The 19,465-nt window shown below is 37.9% G+C and overlaps 1 protein-coding gene and 1 non-coding gene across 2 annotated transcripts; both read right to left on the bottom strand.

Moving 5' to 3' along the window:
* Nucleotides 1-1,682: 1,682 nt before the first annotated feature.
* LOC130966146 (uncharacterized) lies at nucleotides 1,683-2,609 on the bottom strand. The gene has a single exon (XM_057890914.1). It carries the CDS (start codon nucleotides 2,607-2,609, stop codon nucleotides 1,683-1,685), a length of 927 nt encoding a protein of 308 aa, XP_057746897.1.
* Nucleotides 2,610-9,746: 7,137 nt separating this feature from the next.
* On the bottom strand, nucleotides 9,747-9,854 carry LOC130972072 (small nucleolar RNA R71). The gene has a single exon (XR_009083272.1). It is a non-coding gene; the product is annotated as a small nucleolar RNA R71 (small nucleolar RNA).
* Nucleotides 9,855-19,465: the final 9,611 nt, after the last annotated feature.

Consider the following 19,465-nt stretch of genomic DNA (forward strand, 5'->3'; position numbering starts at 1 on the left):
TTTAACATGTTTGAAATGATCATCCAAATTTTGGGAGAAGATTAAGACATCATCAATATAAACGATTGCAAAGTTTGAGTATGCGTTGAAAATATCGTTCATGATTTTCTGAAATTTGGAAGGGGCATTTTTCAGACCAAAAGACATTACATTCCATTCATATTGCCCAAATGGAACTGTGAATGCCGTTTTATATCGGTTTGAATTTGCCAAAAACCGGACTTCATATCAAATTTTGAAAAAGTGTTTGCTGAGTTTAACCTATTAAGCAAATCCTTTTTCTTTGGGATGGGGTAACGAATCCATTGTAAAGCTTGATTCAAAGGTTTGTAATTGATGACAAGCCTGGGAGTCCCTCGTTCTATCTCAGCTTGTTTATTAACATAAAAAGCAGAGCAAGACCAAGGACTCTTGCTAGGACGAATTAACCCTTTATCCAAAAGATCTTTAATTTCTTTTTGACAATGCTGCAAAAGCTACTCATTCATTTGAATGGGGCGGGCTTTTGTAGGGATTTTTTATTCTTTGAAATCCTTTTCATAGGGAAGATCAACAATGTGTTCTTTCCTATTCCAGAAGGCATGAGGCAAATCAGAACAAATAGACTTTTCAATTTGATTTGAAAGATTTTTTTATTTTCTCTTGAATCTTTAGTTGAGTAAGTTGTGATTCAAGGGTTTTGAAAGAGATTTCTTCTTTAAAAAAACAAATCTGTTTGGTTTTGGATTCAATTAGGTTTAGAGATCTTTGTTTTGGCGAGTCTAAGAACTCAAAGAAAGTTACCTGTCCTCCCACAAAAGAAGTAAGTCCAGGAAAATCTACCAGATATGGAAACAAAAGATTTATGAAAGATGTCCCCAAAACTACATTATTTTTTATATTTTTTGCTATAATGAAATCGGTGGGAATTCTGATATTTCCCTTTTCAATAAAGACATTGGTTATTTTAAAATTGATACTTAGCCTTTCACCCGTTATTGAGCTAAGACGTTCAGTAGTTTTTTCAAAATATTTTGTGGGGATCAGACCTTCCTTAATACAGTTTGAATCTGCACCTGAGTCAAAGAGTGCTATGGTGTCGAAAACAAAATCTTTAACAACAATTCGGACATTAACGCGATGCTTCATGAAAGAGAACACATTTATTATTCTCAAAATTTCTTTTCCCTCATTGTCGTTAGAAATCTTATTTTCTTGTTCCTTAGGGCACTCAGTTTGGTTTAAAAGAGAACCAAGTTCTTCGTCACCAGATTCTTCCTCTTGTATTAATTGCGAGAGAATGAGATGATGATTGTCTTGATTTCTTTTGATATCCTGGATTTCTCTCTTAACATTGTTAACCTCAGTTTGGAGGTCCTGAATGATTATGGGACGAATAACTTATTTTTCTAATTTTTTGAAAATAGGTTTGACATCATATTTATTGCTAAGGACCAAACTTTTGGGTTTTTTCTCCTTTTGTAAAAATCTTTTTAGTTTCAAAAGGAAGTCTTTCTTTTGTTCTGGATTGTCAATAGCCTCTATAACATCAAATAAGAGATCTTGATCTTTGGATAAAACATTAATTTTCTTGATATCTGAATCTGAGGATGACTCAACATCATCAACTTGGATGTTGTTGATATTATCATCCGAAGATTCTGGTCCAGAGTTATCATCTAAACTATAATAAGATTATTAATCTATTCCTCAATCTGAGGATCAAGGTTCAGATTATTAATCTTTCCTTTTAACCGACAATATTTGCTAACATGTCCAGGTTTTTTACATGTATAAAAAATAATGGGGTTTTTCTGGGGATACTTTTGGAAATTCTTTTGGAAACCTGTTTCATTTTTAGGTTTTTGAAAACCTTTTTTGGATCTTCTGAAATTCTTTTCAAGATTAGGTTTAAAAATTTTTCGATTGGATGGTCTTTTAGATTTCCTTGGATGACAAGCAGGAAGACCAAATTGTTCACAGAAAGTTCCCAGATCGATACGATTTTGGGTTTTCTCACGAGCAAGTTGCATTTGGATTTTATCATCTTGACAAATCTTTAGGGCAACCTTTTGGATGAAAGAAATGAGTTGGCCATAACTTAACTCATCATAGGGTATTATCCCGTCTGGGGTTAAGCTCCGAATTTTGTCCCTTACTTTATCTCCCAGGGATTTGGGGAGTCCATCAAGGAACTTTTCTTTCCAGAAAGGTTGTTGACTGTCTTCTCTGGTATAGACCCTAGTAAGAAAGGTGTCCTTATACCATCGAAAATCAGACAAAGTTTTGCATCTGAGATTGGAAAGTAGCTCAGCAGATTGGTCTTTCCAAAGAGATGGATCACCTATGAAGTGGCTTGCTATGTTAAAGATTAAGGTATTGACAGCATCGGGGATAGGTTCCCTGTCAACTCCAATGTTGGGTTCGTTCTGATCATTGACTTTTATGGCGGAAAAGATTGAGTGTTTTTGGTTATCAGAGAGGTAGTTATCCCACCATCCCTTTAGTTGGCCACTGAACCCGGAAACAATAACATTGGCTATAGCTTCTTCAGAGGTTTCACGGGCTGCTTGATAGGCTGTGCCTACCATTGTCATATGCTGAAGCATACTCATGATATTATATTCCATTTTGCCGTCTATGTTCTATTCATAGACATTATTGGCATTGAAGCTGACAAAACCTAGTTCTCTTTCTTTGAGAGCTAAATCTGGAGCGGATACTCGATTATAACCATATGCAGAGGGTTTGGTTAAACCCTTCCACTTGGTTAGAGAGTTGGTCATAATAGGGCTGACCTTGAAGGATGACTTCCCAGAATCATCACTTTGCTCAAAGCAAGATTCATTAGACTCATGGCCAAGGGCATTAATGGCTTTAGATGAGCATTTTTGAATACAAGAAGTAGACTCACCCGAGTTTGTAGGAGTTTCAGGGACAGTGGTAAAATGATTTAAAAGTTGGTCAATCTTTTGAATAACTTCTGAATCACCAAATTGTTGTTTTAAGATGGAAGTTTTAAGACTTTGCTTTGCCTTGCTACTCATTTTGAAAGGTTTAAAAAGGGGTTTCTCAATACATTTAGAAGTAGAAGCTTCAGAAACGTTTTTCAAAGAGAAAGTAGATCCTGAAGATGAAAGGTTGTCACCCAAGCATTGTAAAAATCTATTGGTATAATTTGATTGCTCAATGAGATTTTTAATATCTTTAGGGGCGACAGCTTCATCCACATTCTTTGATTTAAAGGGAGAGGCCATAACAGGGTTATGTCCTTCCGTATTTGAAATAATAAAAGCTCCTTTTGAAGGAAACTCAGATATGACTAAGTTCCCATCTTTGACTTTCCAAGTTGAAATAACATTTGCTGAAAGCGAAGTTTGTTTGGTTTTGAAAGGATAATCAATGTTGTTTTTGATGGAATAAGCATGAAACCATTCAAAAAAGAGAATATGCATTCTAACTTCATTTAAAAAATTGTAGTACTTTTCTTTGAATGATGAGATTTGAGCAGCTGTGTAAGTACATAAATACCATTCTCTTTGGAGGTCATACTCTTCAGAATAAAGGTTTTTATGTAGGGCTTCTCTGTTTATAACAAATTCTGTATTACTCATTGGGCATCATTTCTAGAAGAGTATTGGGCATCAGCCATAGATGAGTATGTTGGAGATTGAATAGAAGATTCTATTTCAATATCATCATCTGAATGCTTTCCATCAGTTTGATAAACTGCTTGAGAAATGTTTGAATTATTTTGTAAACCAGAAATATGCATTTCAGAATTTACTGATCTCAAAATTTTTGAAAACTGAGATTGAGAAGTCACTGAAAAATATCTTCTTGCTGAAGCAAAATCATTAGATGTTCCTGCTTCAGATCTAGAGGAAAAAGAGTTCCGCCTATCGAAGAAAATCTATACTTTCCCTGATTCATCCTGTTTTATGTCTCGCAAGAGAGGTGCTTGCCTAGGTTGCGTTGGGATGGCTCGATCCATTGACCATGACTGGGGGAGGTCAATTTCATCCCATCTTATGAGCCTTGGGATCATGACGTTGGCCTTTGTCATGTCTGTGACAAACAAAGTAGTTTCATGATCTTGGGACTTAAGAAGGACTCTTGAATTACAAGTGTTCATGACCTTGTATTTAATCCTATAGATTAGAGCGGCTGGAATGGACCCTTCTTTCATGTTGAGACCATGAATTCGGATGTTTAGGAAGAGAGTCAAGAATGTTAAGGTCTAACAAGCTGACCGTTTTGTTTGGAAAACAGTTGAAGTAAACCGGACCGTGTCTTAGACTTGTTTCAACTGTTCCGATTAAGGAGTCTTGGAAGTCATTGTGTCTATATCTCTCAGACTCATGAGGATAGAGGCATTCAAACCTTCTCATATGAGTGGTTTGACTGCAACTTGGACACACCCTATATGAAGATATCTGTAGTGACGAGCATGTTCTCTAACAGATTGTTTGGTCAGAAGATGGAATTTCTCACCAGAATCTGGTTCTAGAGGAATATTGTTCTTAGCGGTTTTAATGATATAGTCTGATTTTCTTTTGTTGTCATCAGGGACATATAACTCATCTTGAGGGATCTTGGGTATTTCCCAATTGTCAATTGCTTGATTGATATCTTCGAAGCAGATTTTCTTCGACAGACGGAACTCTTTTTCCTCTAGATCTGAAGCAGAAACATCTAATGATTTTGCTTCAGCAAGAATATCTTTTTTAGTGACTTCTCAATCTCAGTTTTCAAAAATTTTGAGACCAGTAAATTCTGAAATGCATATTTCTGGTTTACAAAATAATTCAAACATTTCTCAAGCAGTTTATCAAACTGATGGAAAGCATTCAGATGATGATATTGAAATAGAATCTTCTATTCAATCTCCAACACACTCATCTATGGCTGATGCCCAATACTCTTCTAGGAATGATGCCCAATGAGTAATACAGAATTTGTCATAAACAGATAAGCCCTACGTAAAAACCTTTACTCTGAAGAGTATGACCTCCAAAGAGAATGGTATTTACGTACTTACACAGCTGCTCAAATCTCATCATTCAAAGAAAAGTACTACAATTTTTTAAATGAAGTTAGAATGCATATTCCCTTTTTTGAATGGTTTCATGCTTATTCCATCAAAAACAACATTGATTATCCTTTCAAAACAAACAAGCTTTGCTTTCAGCAAATGTTATTTCAGCTTGGAAAGTCAAAGATGGGAACTTAGTCAGATCTGAGTTTCCTCCAAAAGGAGTTTTTATTATTTCAAATAAGGAAGGACATAACCCTGTTATGGCCTCTCCCTTTAAATCAAAGAATGTGGATGAAGCTGTCACCCCTAAAGATATTAAAAATCTCATTGAGCAATCAAATTATACCAATAGATTTTTACAATGCTTGGGTGACAACCTTTCATCTTCAGGATCTACTTTCTCTTTGAAAAATGTTTCTGAAGCCTCTACTTCTAAAAGTATTGAGAAACTCCTTTTTAAACCTTTTAAAATGAGTAGCAAGGCAAAGCAAAGTATTAAAACCTCCATTTTAAAACAACAATCTAGTGATTCAGAAGTTATTCAAAAGATTGACCAACTTTTAAATCGTTTTACCACTGTCCCTGAAACTCCTACAAACTCGGGTGAGTCTACTTCTCGTATTCAAACACGCTCATCTAAAGCCATTAATGCCCTCGGGCATGAGTCCAATGAATCTTGCTCCGAGCAAAGTGATGATTCTGGTAAGTCATCCCTCAAGGTCAGCCCTATTATGACCAACTCTCTAACCAAGTGGAAAGGTTTAACCAAACCCTCTGCATATGGTTATAATCGAGTATCCGCTCCAAATTTAGCACTCGAAGAAAGAGAAATAGGTTTTGTCAGCTTCAATGCCAATAATGTCTATGAATGGAACATAGACGGCAAAACGGAATATAACATCATGAGTATGCTTTAGCATATGACAATGGTAGGCACAACCTATCAAGCAGCCCATGAAACCTCTGAAGAAGCTATAGTCAATTGATAAGTGGATAATTTATACGCTTTTTGGCATTGTTTTTAGGTAGTTTTTAGTAGGATCTAGTTACTTTTAGGGATGTTTTCATTAGTTTTTATGCAAAATTCACATTTCTAGACTTTACTACGAGTTTGTGTATTTTTCTGTGATTTCAAGTATTTTCTGGCTGAAATTGAGGGACCTGAGCAAAAATCTGATTTAGGCTGAAAAAGGACTGCTGATGCTATTGGATTTTGACCTCCCTGCACTCGAAATGGATTTTTTGGACCTACAGAACTCCAAATGGCGAACTCTCAACGGCGTTGGAAAATAGACATCCAGAGATTTCCAGAAATATATAATGGTCCATACTTTGTTCGAGTCTAGACGATGCAAACTGGCGTTCAATGCCAGTTCCATGCTGCATTCTGGAGTAAAACGCCAGAAACACATCACAAACCAGAGTTAAACGCCAAACAGACGTTACAACTTGGCGTTTAACTCAAAGAGAAGCCTCTGCACGTGTAAAGCTCAAGCTTAGCCCAAGCACATGCCAAAGTGGGCCCCAGAAGTGGATTTCTGCACTTAGACTTATTTCTGTAAACCCTAGTAGCTAGTTTAGTATAAATAGAACTTTTTACTATTGTACAGGGGTCCTTCTCCCTTATTTTCGATTTCATATGTACATTTTGGGGGCTGGCCATTCGGCCAAGCCTGGACCACCATCACTTATGTATTTTCAACGGTGGAGTTTCTACACACCATAGATTAAGGTGTGAATCTCTGCTGTACCTCGAGTTTTAATGCAAAGTACTACTATTTTCTATTCAATTCATGCTTATTCTTATTCTAAGATATCCGTTGCACTTCAACCTGATGGATGTGATGATCCATGACACTCATTATCATCCATTTTTATGAATGCATGCCTGACAACCACTTCCGTTCTACCTTAGACCGAGCGCATATCTCTTGGATTCCTTGATCAGAATCTTCGTGGTATAAGCTAGAATTATTGGCGGCCATTCTTGAGAATCCGGAAAGTCTAAACCTTGTCTGTAGTATTCCAAGTAAGATTCAGGGATTGAATAACTGTGACGAGCTTCAAACTCGCGATTGTTGGGCATGATGACAAACGCAAAAGAATCAATGGATTCTATTCCGACATGATCGAGAACCGACAGATGATTAGCCGTGCTGTGATAGAGCATTTGGACCATTTTCACTGAGAGGATGGGATATAGCCATTGACAATGGTGATGCCCTACATAAGGCTTGCCATGGAAAGGAGTAAGAAGGATTGGATGAAAGCAGCAAGAAAGCAGAGATTCAGAAGGAACACAGCATCTCCACACACTTATCTGAAATTCCCACCAATGATTTACATAAGTAAATCTTTCTTTATTTTATGCCTTATTTATTATTATTTTCGAAAACCATTATAATCATTTGAATCAGCCTAACTGAGATTTACAAGATGACCATAGCTTGCTTCATACCAACAATCTCCGTGGGATCGACCCTTACTCACGTAAGGTTTATTACTTGGACGATCCAGTGCACTTGCTGGTTAGTTGCGCAAAGTTGTGAAGTTATGTTTGGACCATGGTATCATGCACCAAGTTTTTGGTGCCATTGCCAGGGAGAGAACGAACAACAATTTCACATCTAAATCACAATTTCGCCTATCAAGTTTTTAGCGCCGTTGCCGGGGATTGTTCGAGTAAGGACAACTGACGGTTCATCTTGTTGCTCTGATTAGGTAATTTTCTTTTCAAAAAGTTTTCAAAAATATTTTTTTCAAAAAAATTTTCTTTGTTTTCGTTTTTCCAAAAAAATTACTTTAAAAAAAAATACAAAAAAATTAATAAAATCATAAAAATCAAAATAATTTTGTGTTCTTGTTTGAGTCTACTGTCAATTTTTAAGTTTGGTGTCAATTGCATGTTTTAAAAAAAATTATGTATTTTTTGAAAAATTCATGCATGGTGTTCTTCATGATCTTCAAGTTATTTTTGGTAAGTCTTCTTGCTTGATCTTGATATTTTCTTGTTTTGTGTTTTTTGTTGTTTCTCATATGCATTTTTGTATTCATAGTGTCTAAGCATTAAAAATTTCTAAGTTTGGTGTCTTGCATATTTTTCTTTTCTTGAAACTTTTTCAAAAATAAGTCTTGATGTTCATCTTGATCTTTAGAGTGTTCTTGGTGTTCATCTTGACATTCATAGTGTTCTTGTATGCATCATGTGTTTTGATCCAAAATTTTCATGTTTTGGGTCATTTTTATGTTTTTCTCTCTCATCATTAAAAATTCAAAAATCAAAAAAATATCTTCTCCTTTTTTTCTCATAAATTTCGAAAATTTGAGTTGACTTAGTCAAAAAATTTTTAAAACTTAGCTATTTTCTTATAAGTCAAGTCAATTTTTCAATTTTAAAAACCCTATCTTTTCAAAATCTTTTTCAAAAATAAAATCTTTTTCATTTTTTTATTATTTTCGAAAAATTTTTAAAATTTATTTTCAAAATCTTTTTCTTATCTTTATTTCAAAATTGAAAACTTTACTAACAATTAATGTGATTGATTCAAAAATTTGAAGTTTGTTACTTTCTTGTTAAGAAAGGTTCAATCTTTAATTTCTAGAATCATATCTTTTAGTTTCTTGTTAGTCAAGTAATCAATTTTAATTTTAAAAATCAAATCTTTTCCAAAATATCTTTTTCAATCATATCTTTTCAAAATATCTTTTTCAATCATATCTTTTTCAAAATCAATTTCAAAATCTTTTCTAACTTCTTATCTTTTTTAAATTGATTTTCAATTCTTTTTCAACTAACTAATTGACTTTTTGTTTGTTTCTTATCTTTTTCAAAACCACCTAACTACTTTCCTCTCTCTAATTTTCGAAAATTATCTCCCTCTTTTTCGAAATTCTTTTTTAACTAATTGTTTCAAATTTTAATTTTAATTTTATTTCTTATCTTAATTTTCGAAAATCACTAACCCTTTTTCAAAATTTATTTTCGAAATTCTCTCTCTCTCATCTCTTTTTTATTTATTTATTCATCTACTAACACTTCTCCTATATTCAAGAATTCGAACCTATCCTCCCCCTTGTGTTTGGATTCTTACCTTTTCCTTCTTCTATTCCTTCTTTCTTCTACTAACATAAAGGAATCTCTATACTGTGACATAGAGGATTCCTCTTCCTTTTCTGTTCTCTTCTTTTTCATATGAGCAGGAACAAGGAAAAAGGCATTCTTGTTGAAGCTGACCCTAAACCTGAAAGAACTTTGAAGAAGAAACTAAGAGAAGCTAAAATACAATAATCCAGAGATAACCTTACTGAAATTTTTGAACAAGAAAAGGATATGGCAGCCGAACCCAACAACAATAATGCAAGGAGGATGCTTGGTGACTATACTACACCTACTTCCAAGTTTGATGGAAGAAGCATCTCAATTCCTGCCATTGGAGCAAATAATCTTGAGCTGAAGCCTCAACTAGTTGCTCTAATACAACAGAACTGCAAGTTCTATAGACTTCCATCAGAAGATCCCTATCAGTTTTTAACTAAATTCTTGTAGATCTGTGAGACTGTTAAGACTAATGGAGTGGATTCTAAAGTCTACAAGCTCATGCTTTTCCCTTTTATTGTAAGAGATAGAGCTAGAACATGGTTGGACACACAACCTAAAGATAGCCTGGACTCTTGGGATAAGCTGGTCACGGCCTTCTTGGCTAAGTGTTTTCCTCCTCAAAAGTTGAGCAAGCTTAGAGTGGATGTTCAAACCTTCAAACAGAAAGATGGTGAATCCCTCTATAAAGCTTGGGAAAGATACAAGCAGATGACCAAAAGGTGTCCTTCTGACATGCTTTCAGAGTGGACCATTTTGGATATATTCTATTATGGTCTATCTGAGTTCTCTAAGATGTCACTGGACCATTCTGCAGGTGGATTGATGAGCGGATAATTTATACGCTTTTTGGCATTATTTTTAGGTAGTTTTTAGTAAGTTCAAGCTACTTTTAGGGATGTTTTCATTAGTTTTTATGTTAAATTCACATTTCTGGACTTTACTATGAGTTTGTGTGTTTTTCTGTGATTTCAGGTAAATTCTGGCTGAAATTGAGGGACTTGAGTAAAACTCTGATAGGAGGCTGACAAAGGACTGCTGATGCTGTTGGAATCTGACCTCCCTGCACTCGAAATGAATTTTCTGGAGCTACAGAACTCCATATGGCGCGCTCTCAACGGCGTTGGAAAGTAGACATCCAGAGCTTTCCAGAAATATATAATAGTTCATACTTTATTCGGGAATTGACGACGTAAACTGGCGCTCAACGCCAGTTCCGTGCTGCTGTCTGGAGTAAAACGCCAGAAACACGTCACGACCCGGAGTTGAACACCCAAAACACGTTACAACTTGGCGTTCAACTCCAAAAGAAGCCTCAGCTCGTGGATAGATCAAGCTCAGCCCAAGCACACACCAAGTGGGCCCCAGAAGTGGATTTATGCATCAATTACTTACTCATGTAAATCCTAGTAGCTAATTTAGTATAAATAGAACATTTTACTATTGTATTCAGTGTCTTTTTTACCACGTTTCATCTTTGGTCTCAGTTTTGTTTTATTCTTCATCTTAGGAGGCCATTGAGCACGTTTTGGGGGTTGGCCATTCGGCCATGCCTGAACCTTTCACTTATGTATTTTCAACGGTGGAGTTTCTACACACCATAGATTAAGGGTGTGGAGCTCTGCTGTACCTCAAGTTTCAATACAATTACTATTATGTTCTATTCAATTCTCTTTTATTCATATTCTAAGATATTCGTTGCACTTCAACTTGATGAATGTGATGATCCGTGACACTCATCATCATTCTCACCTATGAACGCGCGTGACTGACAACCACTTCCGTTCTACCTTAGGCCGGGCGCATATCTTTTAGATTCACCAACAGAATCTTTGTGGTATAAGCTAGATAGATGGCGGCATTCATGGGAATCCGGAAAGTCTAACCTTGTCTGTGGTATTCCGAGTAGGATTCCGGGAATCCAGAAAGTCTAACCTTGTCTGTGGTATTCCGAGTAGGATTCCGAGATTGAATGACTGTGATGAGCTTCAAACTCCTGAAGGCTGGGCGTTAGTGATAGACGCAAAAGAATCAAGGGATTCTATTCCAACCTGATTGAGAACCGACAGATGATTAGCCGTGCTGTGACAGAGCATAGGACCATTTTCACTGAGAGGATGGGATGTAGCCATTGACAACGGTGATGCCCTACATACAGCTTGCCATGGAAAGGAGTAAGAAGGATTGGATGAATGTAATAAGAAAGTAGAGATTCAAGAGGAGCACAGCATCTCCATACGCCTATCTGAAATTCCCACTATTGATTTACATAAGTATTTCTATCCTATTTTATTTTCTGTTTATTATTAATTTTCGAACTTATCATAAATCAACTTAATCCGCCTAACTCAGATTTACAAGGTGACCATAGCTTGCTTCATACCAATAATCTCAGTGGGATCGACCCTTACTCACGTAAGGTATTACTTGGACGACCCAGTGCACTTGCTGGTTAGTTGAACGGAGTTGTGATCACACGTGCCATTACCAGGGATTATTAAGATCCCAATTCATCATACCATGATCTCTTTGGGGTATTTTTGATAGAGCCAATATTTAAATTTCATACAAGTACAAAGAGACTAACTTTGAGGATCACAATTTCGTCCACCAAGTGGGCCAGCTGAGTAAGAAGTCATTGAAACTCCTCCCAGTATTCTCCCAAGCAATACAGAAGAGAATCCAAAAGGAGAGTACAAGGCCATTGATGTAATCAATATGCCGAATGCACAAGGGAGGAGGAGGACGGAAATCCTAGTGAGGAAGACCTCCTGGGACGTCTCTCAAGCAAGAGGGAGTTTCCTATTAAGGATCCAAAGGAATCTGAGGCTCATATAGAGACCATAGAGATTCCATTAAATCTCCTTTTGCCATTCATGAGCTCTGAAGACTATTCTTCCTCTGAAGAGGGTGAAGATGTGACTGGAGAGCAAGTTGCTCAATATTTAGGAGCTATCATGAAGCTGAATGCCAAGTTGTTTGGTAATGAGACTTGGGAAAGTGAACCTCCCTTGCTCATTAATGAACTAGATACCTGGATTCAGCAAACTTTACCTCAAAAGAGACAAGATCCTGGCAAGTTCTTAATACCTTGTACCATAGGCACCATGAGCTTTGAAAAAGCTCTATGTGATCTAGGGTCAGGGATAAATCTTATGCCACTCTCTGTAATGGAGAAACTGGGGATCATTGAGGTACAACCTGCCTTGTTCTCATTACAATTAGCAGACAAGTCATTAAGACAAGCTTATGGAGTAGTAGAGGACGTGTTAGTAAAGGTTGAAGGCCTTTACATCCCTGCTGATTTCATAATCTTAGACACTAGGAAGGAAGAGGATGAGTGCATCATCCTTGGAAGACCTTTCCTAGCCACAGCAGGAGCTGTGATAGATGTCAACAGAGGTGAATTAGTCCTTCAATTGAATGGGGACTACCTTGTGTTTAAGGCACATGGCCATCCCTCTGTGACAAAAGAGAGTGAGCACAAAGAGCTTCTCTCAGTTCAGAGTCAAGAAGAGCCCCCACAGTCAAACTCTAAGTTTGGTGTTGGGAGGCCACAACCAAACACTAAGTTTGGTGTTAAGACCCCATATCCAAACTCTAAGTTTGGTGTTGGGAGTATACAACATTGACCTGATCACCTTGTGGCTCCATGAGAGCCCACTGTCAAGCTATTGACATTAAAGAAGCGCTTGTTGGGAGGCAACTCAATTTTTATTTATCTAATTTTAATTTTATTTTATTGTTATTTTGTGTTTTATTAGGTACATGATCATGTGGACTCACGAAAAGAATATAAAAATTAAAAACAGAATCAAAAACAGCAGAAGAAAAATCACACCCTGGAGGGAGGACATACTGGCGTTTAATGCCAGTAAGGAGCATCTGGCTGGCGTTCAACGCCAGAACAGAGCATGAATCTGGCGCTGAACGCCAGAAACAAGCAACATTCTGGCGTTTGAACGCCAGGAATGTGACTTGAGGAAAGCTGGCGCTGAACGCCAGTAACAAGCATGGAACTGGCGTTCAACGCCAGAAACATGCTACACATGGGCGTTGAACGCCCAGAGTGTGCATCATCTCGGCGTTTAAACGCCAGAATGGTGTGCAAAGGCATTCTACATGCCTAATTGGTGCAGGGATGTAAATCCTTGACACCTCAGGATCTGTGGACTCCACAGGATCCCCATCTAACATATTCCCACCTTACCTCAACACTCTTCCCCATATCACACTTCCCAACAACTTCAATCTCTCTTCCCAATTATCCCCTTCACCACTCACATCCATCCACTCTTCCCCATAAACCCCACCTACCTTCAAAATTCAAAAACACTTCCCACCCAATCCCACCCTAAATGACCGAAACTACACCCTCTCCCCTCCCTATATATACCCTTCCATTCTACTTCATTTTCACACAACACAAACCCCCTCTTCCACACCTTGGCCGAAAATACCATCTCTCACTCTCCTCCATATTTTCTTCTTCTTCTTCTTCTCTTCTTTCTTCTCTTGCTCGAGGGCGAGCAATATTTCAAGTTTGGTGTGGTAAAAGCATAAGCTTTTTGTTTTTCCATTACCATCAATGGCACCTAAGGCCGGAGAATCCTCTAGAAAAGAAAAAGGGAAGACAAAAGCTTCCACCTCCGAGTCATGGGAGATGGAAAGATTCATCTCCAAAAGCCATCAAGACCACTTCTATGATGTTGTGGCAAAGAAGAAGGTGATCCCTGAGGTCCTTTTCAAGCTCAAGAAAAATGAGTATTCGGAGATCCGACATGAAATCCGAAGAAGAGGTTGGGAAGTCCTAACCAACCCCATGCAACAAGTTAGAATTTTAATGGTTCAAGAGTTCTATGCCAATGCATGGATCACTAGGAACCATGATCAAAGTATGAACCCGAGTCCAAAGAATTATCTCACAATGGTTCGGGGGAAATACTTAGATTTTAGTCCGGAGAATGTGAGGTTGGCGTTCCACTTGCCCATGATGCAAGGAGATGTACGTCCTTACACTAGAAGGGTCAACTTTAATCAAAGGTTGGACCAAGTCCTTATGGACATATGTGTGGAAGGAGCTCAATGGAAAAGAGACTCCAAAGGCAAGCCAGTTCAACTAAGAAGACTGGACCTCAAGCCTGTGGCTAGAGGATAGTTGGAGTTCATTCAACGCTCCATCATTCCCACTAGCAACCGATCTGAAGTTACTGTGGATCGGGCCATCATGATTCATAGCATCATGATTGGAGAGGAAGTAGAAGTTCATGAAGTCATCTCAACTGAAATCTACAAAATAGCCGAAAAGCCCTCCACCATGGCAAGGTGGTGCACGAATTTGTGATTCACACAACTAACCAGCAAGTGCACTGGGTCGTCCAAGTAATACCTTACGTGAGTAAGGGTCGATCCCACGGAGATTATTGGTTTGAAGCAATCAATATTTATTTTATTAATCTTAGTTAGGATGTCAACAAGGTTATTTGGATTTAATTGTAAGAAGTCAAAGTGTTTAAAATTGTAAGTTGGAATTATTAGATTTGATTGGAAAGATAAACGAGAACAATAGAGTTACTTGTTGTGCAGTACTGGGGAATATGTTGGAGTTTTGGAGATGCTTTGTCCTTTGACTTCAACTTTTCTTTGAAATCCTTCAATACACGCAAGGCTCCTTCCATGGCAAGCTCTATGTAGGGTGTCACCGTTGTCAATGGCTACTTCCCATCCTCTCAGTGAAAACGTTCCTATGCTCTGTCACAGCACGGCTAATCATCTGTCGGTTCTCAATCGGGTTGGAATAGAATCCATTGATTCTTTTGCGTCTGTCACTAACGCCCAGCCCTCAGGAGTTTGAAGCACGTCACAGTCATTCAATCCCGGAATCCTACTCGGAATACCACAGACAAGGTTTAGACTTTCCGGATTCTCATGAGTGCTGCCATCAATCCGGCTTATACCACGAAGATTCTGATTAAGGAATCTAAGAGATATTCATTCAGTCTGATGTAGAACGGAGGTGGTTGTCAGGCACACGTTCATGGATTGAGGAAGGTGATGAGTGTCACGGATCATCACCTTCTTCACAATTAAGTGCGAATAAACATCTTAGATAAGAACAAGCGTGTTTGAATGGAAAACAAAGGAATTGTATTAAATCATCGAGACGCTGCAGAGCTCCTCACCCCCAACAATGGAGTTTAGAGACTCATGCCGTCAAAAGTATGTAATTCAGATCTGAAAAATGTCATGAGGTACAAGAAATGTCTATAAAAGTTGTTTAAATAGTAAACTAGTAACCTAGGTTTACAGAAAATGAGTAAACTAAGATAATTGGTGCAGAAATCCACTTGTGGGGCCCACTTGGTGTGTGCTGGGGCTGAGACTAAAGCTAACCACGAGTGGAGGCCTTTCTTGGCGTTAAACTCCAGGTTATGACGTGTTTTGGGCGTTCAACTCCGGATCATGACGTTTTTCTGGCGTTTAACTCCAGACAGCAGCATGAACTTGGCGTTCAACGCCAAGTTACGTCGTCTATCTTCGCGCAAAGTATGGACTATTATATATTGCTGGAAAGCCCTGGATGTCTACTTTCCAACGCCGTTGAGATCGCGCCAATTAGACTCCTGTAGCTCCAGAAAATCCATTTCGAGTGCAGGAAGGTCAGGATCCAACAGCATCAGCAGTCCTTTTTCAGCCTAAGTCAGATTTTTGCTCAGCTCCCTCAATTTCAGCCAGAAAATACCTGAAATCACAGAAAAATACACACACTCATAGTAAAGTCCAGAAATATGATTTTTGCCTAAAAACTAATAATATTTAACTAAAAACTAATTAAAACATGCTAAAATCTACATGAAATTACCCCAAAAATCGTATAAAATATCCGCTCATCACAACACCAAACTTAAACTGTTGCTTGTCCTCAAGCAACTAGATGAATAAAATAGGTTCTAACAGAAATTAAGAAGTAATAATATTTTAGAGTTTTAAATGAAGCTCTGATTCTTATTAGATGAGCGGGGCTTGTAGCTTTTTGTTCCTGAACAGTTTTGGCATCTCCCTGTATCTTTTGAATTTCAGAATGATTGGCATCCTTAGGAACTCAGAATTCAGATAGTATTATTGACTCTCCTAGTGTAGTATGTTGATTCTTGAACACAGTTATTTATGAGTCTTGGCTGTGGCCCTAAGCACTTTGTTTTCCAATATTACCACCAGATACATAAATGCCACAAACACATGACTAGGTGAACCTTTTCAGATTGTGACTTAGCTTTGCTAAAGTCCCCAGTCAGAGGTATCCAGAGCTCTTAAGCACACTCTGTTTGCCTTGGATCACGACTTTAACCACTCAGTCTCAAGTTTGTAACTTGGACCTTCATGCCACAAGCACATGGTTAGGGACAGCTTGGTTTAGCCGCTTAGGCCTGGCTTTTATTTCCTTGGGGCCTCCTATCCAGTGATGCTCAAAGCCTTGGATCCTTTTTACTCTTGCCTAGGGCTCATGGCTTGTTGTTTTTTTTTTTTTTTGGACTGCTTTTTCTTGCTTCAAGAATCAATTTCATGATTTTTCAGATCATCAATAATATTTTTCGTGTTCCTCATCCTTTCAGGAGCCAATATTCATCAAATTCAAAGTACAATTTATGCACTGTTCAAGCATTCATTCAGAAAACAAAGAGTATTGCCACCACACATAATTAATTATAATTTTTATTATTAAGAACTCGAAAATATAAATTACTTCTTTATTCTAAAAAAAATCCACTACTTTATTCATGCCTGATGATGATGAGAAAAATAAATTATAGCTTAATTGGAAATAAAATCAAAATAGACATACTAATTACTACTACTACTATATATCTCCTAAGGTAAATTTCTAAAAAAAACGCTATCACTAAGTTAAAGCAGAAAATTGGAACTCAACAACCTTTTGTCTTGAGGAGGGCATGCTCTTCTAATCCTTGGGGTGTTGTTCAAGGATTAATTTTTGGCGCTTCAGCTCCCTTAGATCACGCCCTTGCTCTTCCTGTTCCTTAAGCAGTTTGCAAAGCATGCTACTTTGATTATTCTGTTCTTCCTTTATTTGATCCATAGCTTCTTGCAATCTGGAAATAGAAGCTTCAAGATGTTCCCAATATTCGAATTGAGGCAGTTCTGGGAGAGCTTCTTGTGCTCTCTTCTTGGTTGAATCATCTTGTTGCTGTTGTCTGACCATTGATATTCCAGTAATGGGCTTTTCAATTAGGATATATTCAGTTATTCCCATCTTTATTCCAGCATCTTTGCAGAGCATAGAAATTAAGCTCGGGTAGGCCAATCTGGCGTCCTTAGAATTCCTGTTTGCTATTTTATATAGCTCACATGAGATCAGCTGATGGACTTCTACCTCTTTTCCCAACATGATGCAGTGAATCATGACAGCTCTTTTGATGGTTACTTCAGAACGGTTGCTGGTGGGCAATATGGAACGCCCAATGAAATCCAGCCAGCCTCTGGCTACTGGTTTTAGATCTTCCCTTTTGAGTTGAACTGGGACGCCAGTCGTGCTGGTGGTCCACTTGGCTCCAGGGATGCATATATCCTCCAGAACTTTGTCCAGCCCTTTATTGACCCTCATCATTCTCCTGTTAAAGGAGTCTGGGTCATCCTTCAGTTGAGGAAGCTTGAATATCTCCCTGATCTTGTCAGAATTAGTATGAATGATCTTTCCTCTGACTAAGATCTGATGGTCAAAGAGAGCAGCTCCAATTAGTCTTTGCCTGTCTGTCTGCCATAAATTAGCATAGAACTCCTGAACCATGTTCCTTCCCACTTTCGTTTCAGGATTGGTCAGAATTTCCCAATTCCTGTTCCGAATTTGCTCTTGGATCTCCGGATATTCATCTTCTTTTAGATCAAATCTGACTTCCGGGATCACTGATCTGTGACTCATTATCTTGTAGTAATGGTCTGAATGTTCTTTAGTTAAGAACTTCCCTTGATTCCAAAGGGGCTTTGGAGCACTCTCTTTCTTGCCCCTTTGGGTGGGTTGCTTTCCTCTAGGGGCCATGAATTTGATGAGTATGCTTTTGTGATCACGGATAACCACACCAAACTTAGAGCTTTGCTTGTCCTCAAGCAACAGAGAAGAAAGAAGAGGGATAGAAAGAGAGCAAGTGTGGCAAGGTGATGAAGATTGGGACGCCAAACACAATATATGGGGAGGGGGTGGGAAAGTTTCGAAAAATAAGAAAGAGATAAGATAGAAGATATGATTTTTAAAAGATATGATCAGAAAAAGATATAATTTTAAAAGAAAAAGATATGAATCATATGAAAAAAAGATAGATTTGAATTTTTAAATTTGAAAAGATATTTTTAAAGAGATGATTGAGTTTTGGAAACAAAATTTAAAGAGTTAGATTGGATTGAAAATAATTTATTTTTATGGATTAAGATACATTTGATAAAAAGGGATTTTAGAAATTAGGATTTTTAGAACACTAATTTGAATTGAGGGATGATAATTTAAAATATGTTTATGCAAGAAATCATGAATTGGAACAAAAAAAATTAGAAAATTTGTAAAGAGAAACGAAATTTACCTCCTCCCCACCATCCTGGCGTTAAACGCCCAACTGCTGCATGGTTTGGGCGTTTAACGCCCAAATGTTGCTTCTCCTGGGCGTTCAACGCCCAGTTGATGCATCTTTCTGGCGTTGAACGCCAGGAAGTCCTTTGTTACTGGGCGTTTTTCTAAACGCCCAGGATGCTGCCAAACTGGCGTTAAACGCCCAGAAGGTGCTTCTTTCTGGCGTTTAACGCCCAGAAGATGCTCCTTTCTGGCGTTTAACGCCCAGAAGGCTACCCTTACTGGCGTTGAACGCCCAGTGGGTGCTTCTTTTGGGCGTTCAACGCCCAAAATGTTTCTTACTGGCTTTTTCACGCCAGTGAGCTTCCAATTTCCTTTATAACTCTGTGAATCCAACCAATTGCTATTTTACCTTGGAGATACTTGGACACAAACCTGTAAAAAAAGAAAATTTATTTAATTAGTAAATAAACTTTGTAAATGGCTGGGTTGCCTCCCAGCAAGCGCTTCTTTATTGTCATTAGCTGGACTATCACTGAGTTTTACTTAAGTCTCAGTCTTGAGCACTCTTGCTCAAAATTTCCCTCAAGATAGTGTTTGACTCTTTGTCCATTAACAATGAACTTTTTGTTAGAGTCATTATCCTGAAGCTCTATGTATCCATATGGTGATACGTTTGTAATGACATATGGACCTCTCCACCGGGATTTTAATTTCCCGGGGAATAATTTGAGCCTAGAATTAAATAGCAGAACTTTCTGCCCCGGCTCAAAGA

The sequence above is a fragment of the Arachis stenosperma genome, chromosome 3, assembly GCF_014773155.1.
Source record: "Arachis stenosperma cultivar V10309 chromosome 3, arast.V10309.gnm1.PFL2, whole genome shotgun sequence".
Classification (NCBI taxonomy): Eukaryota; Viridiplantae; Streptophyta; class Magnoliopsida; order Fabales; family Fabaceae; genus Arachis; species Arachis stenosperma.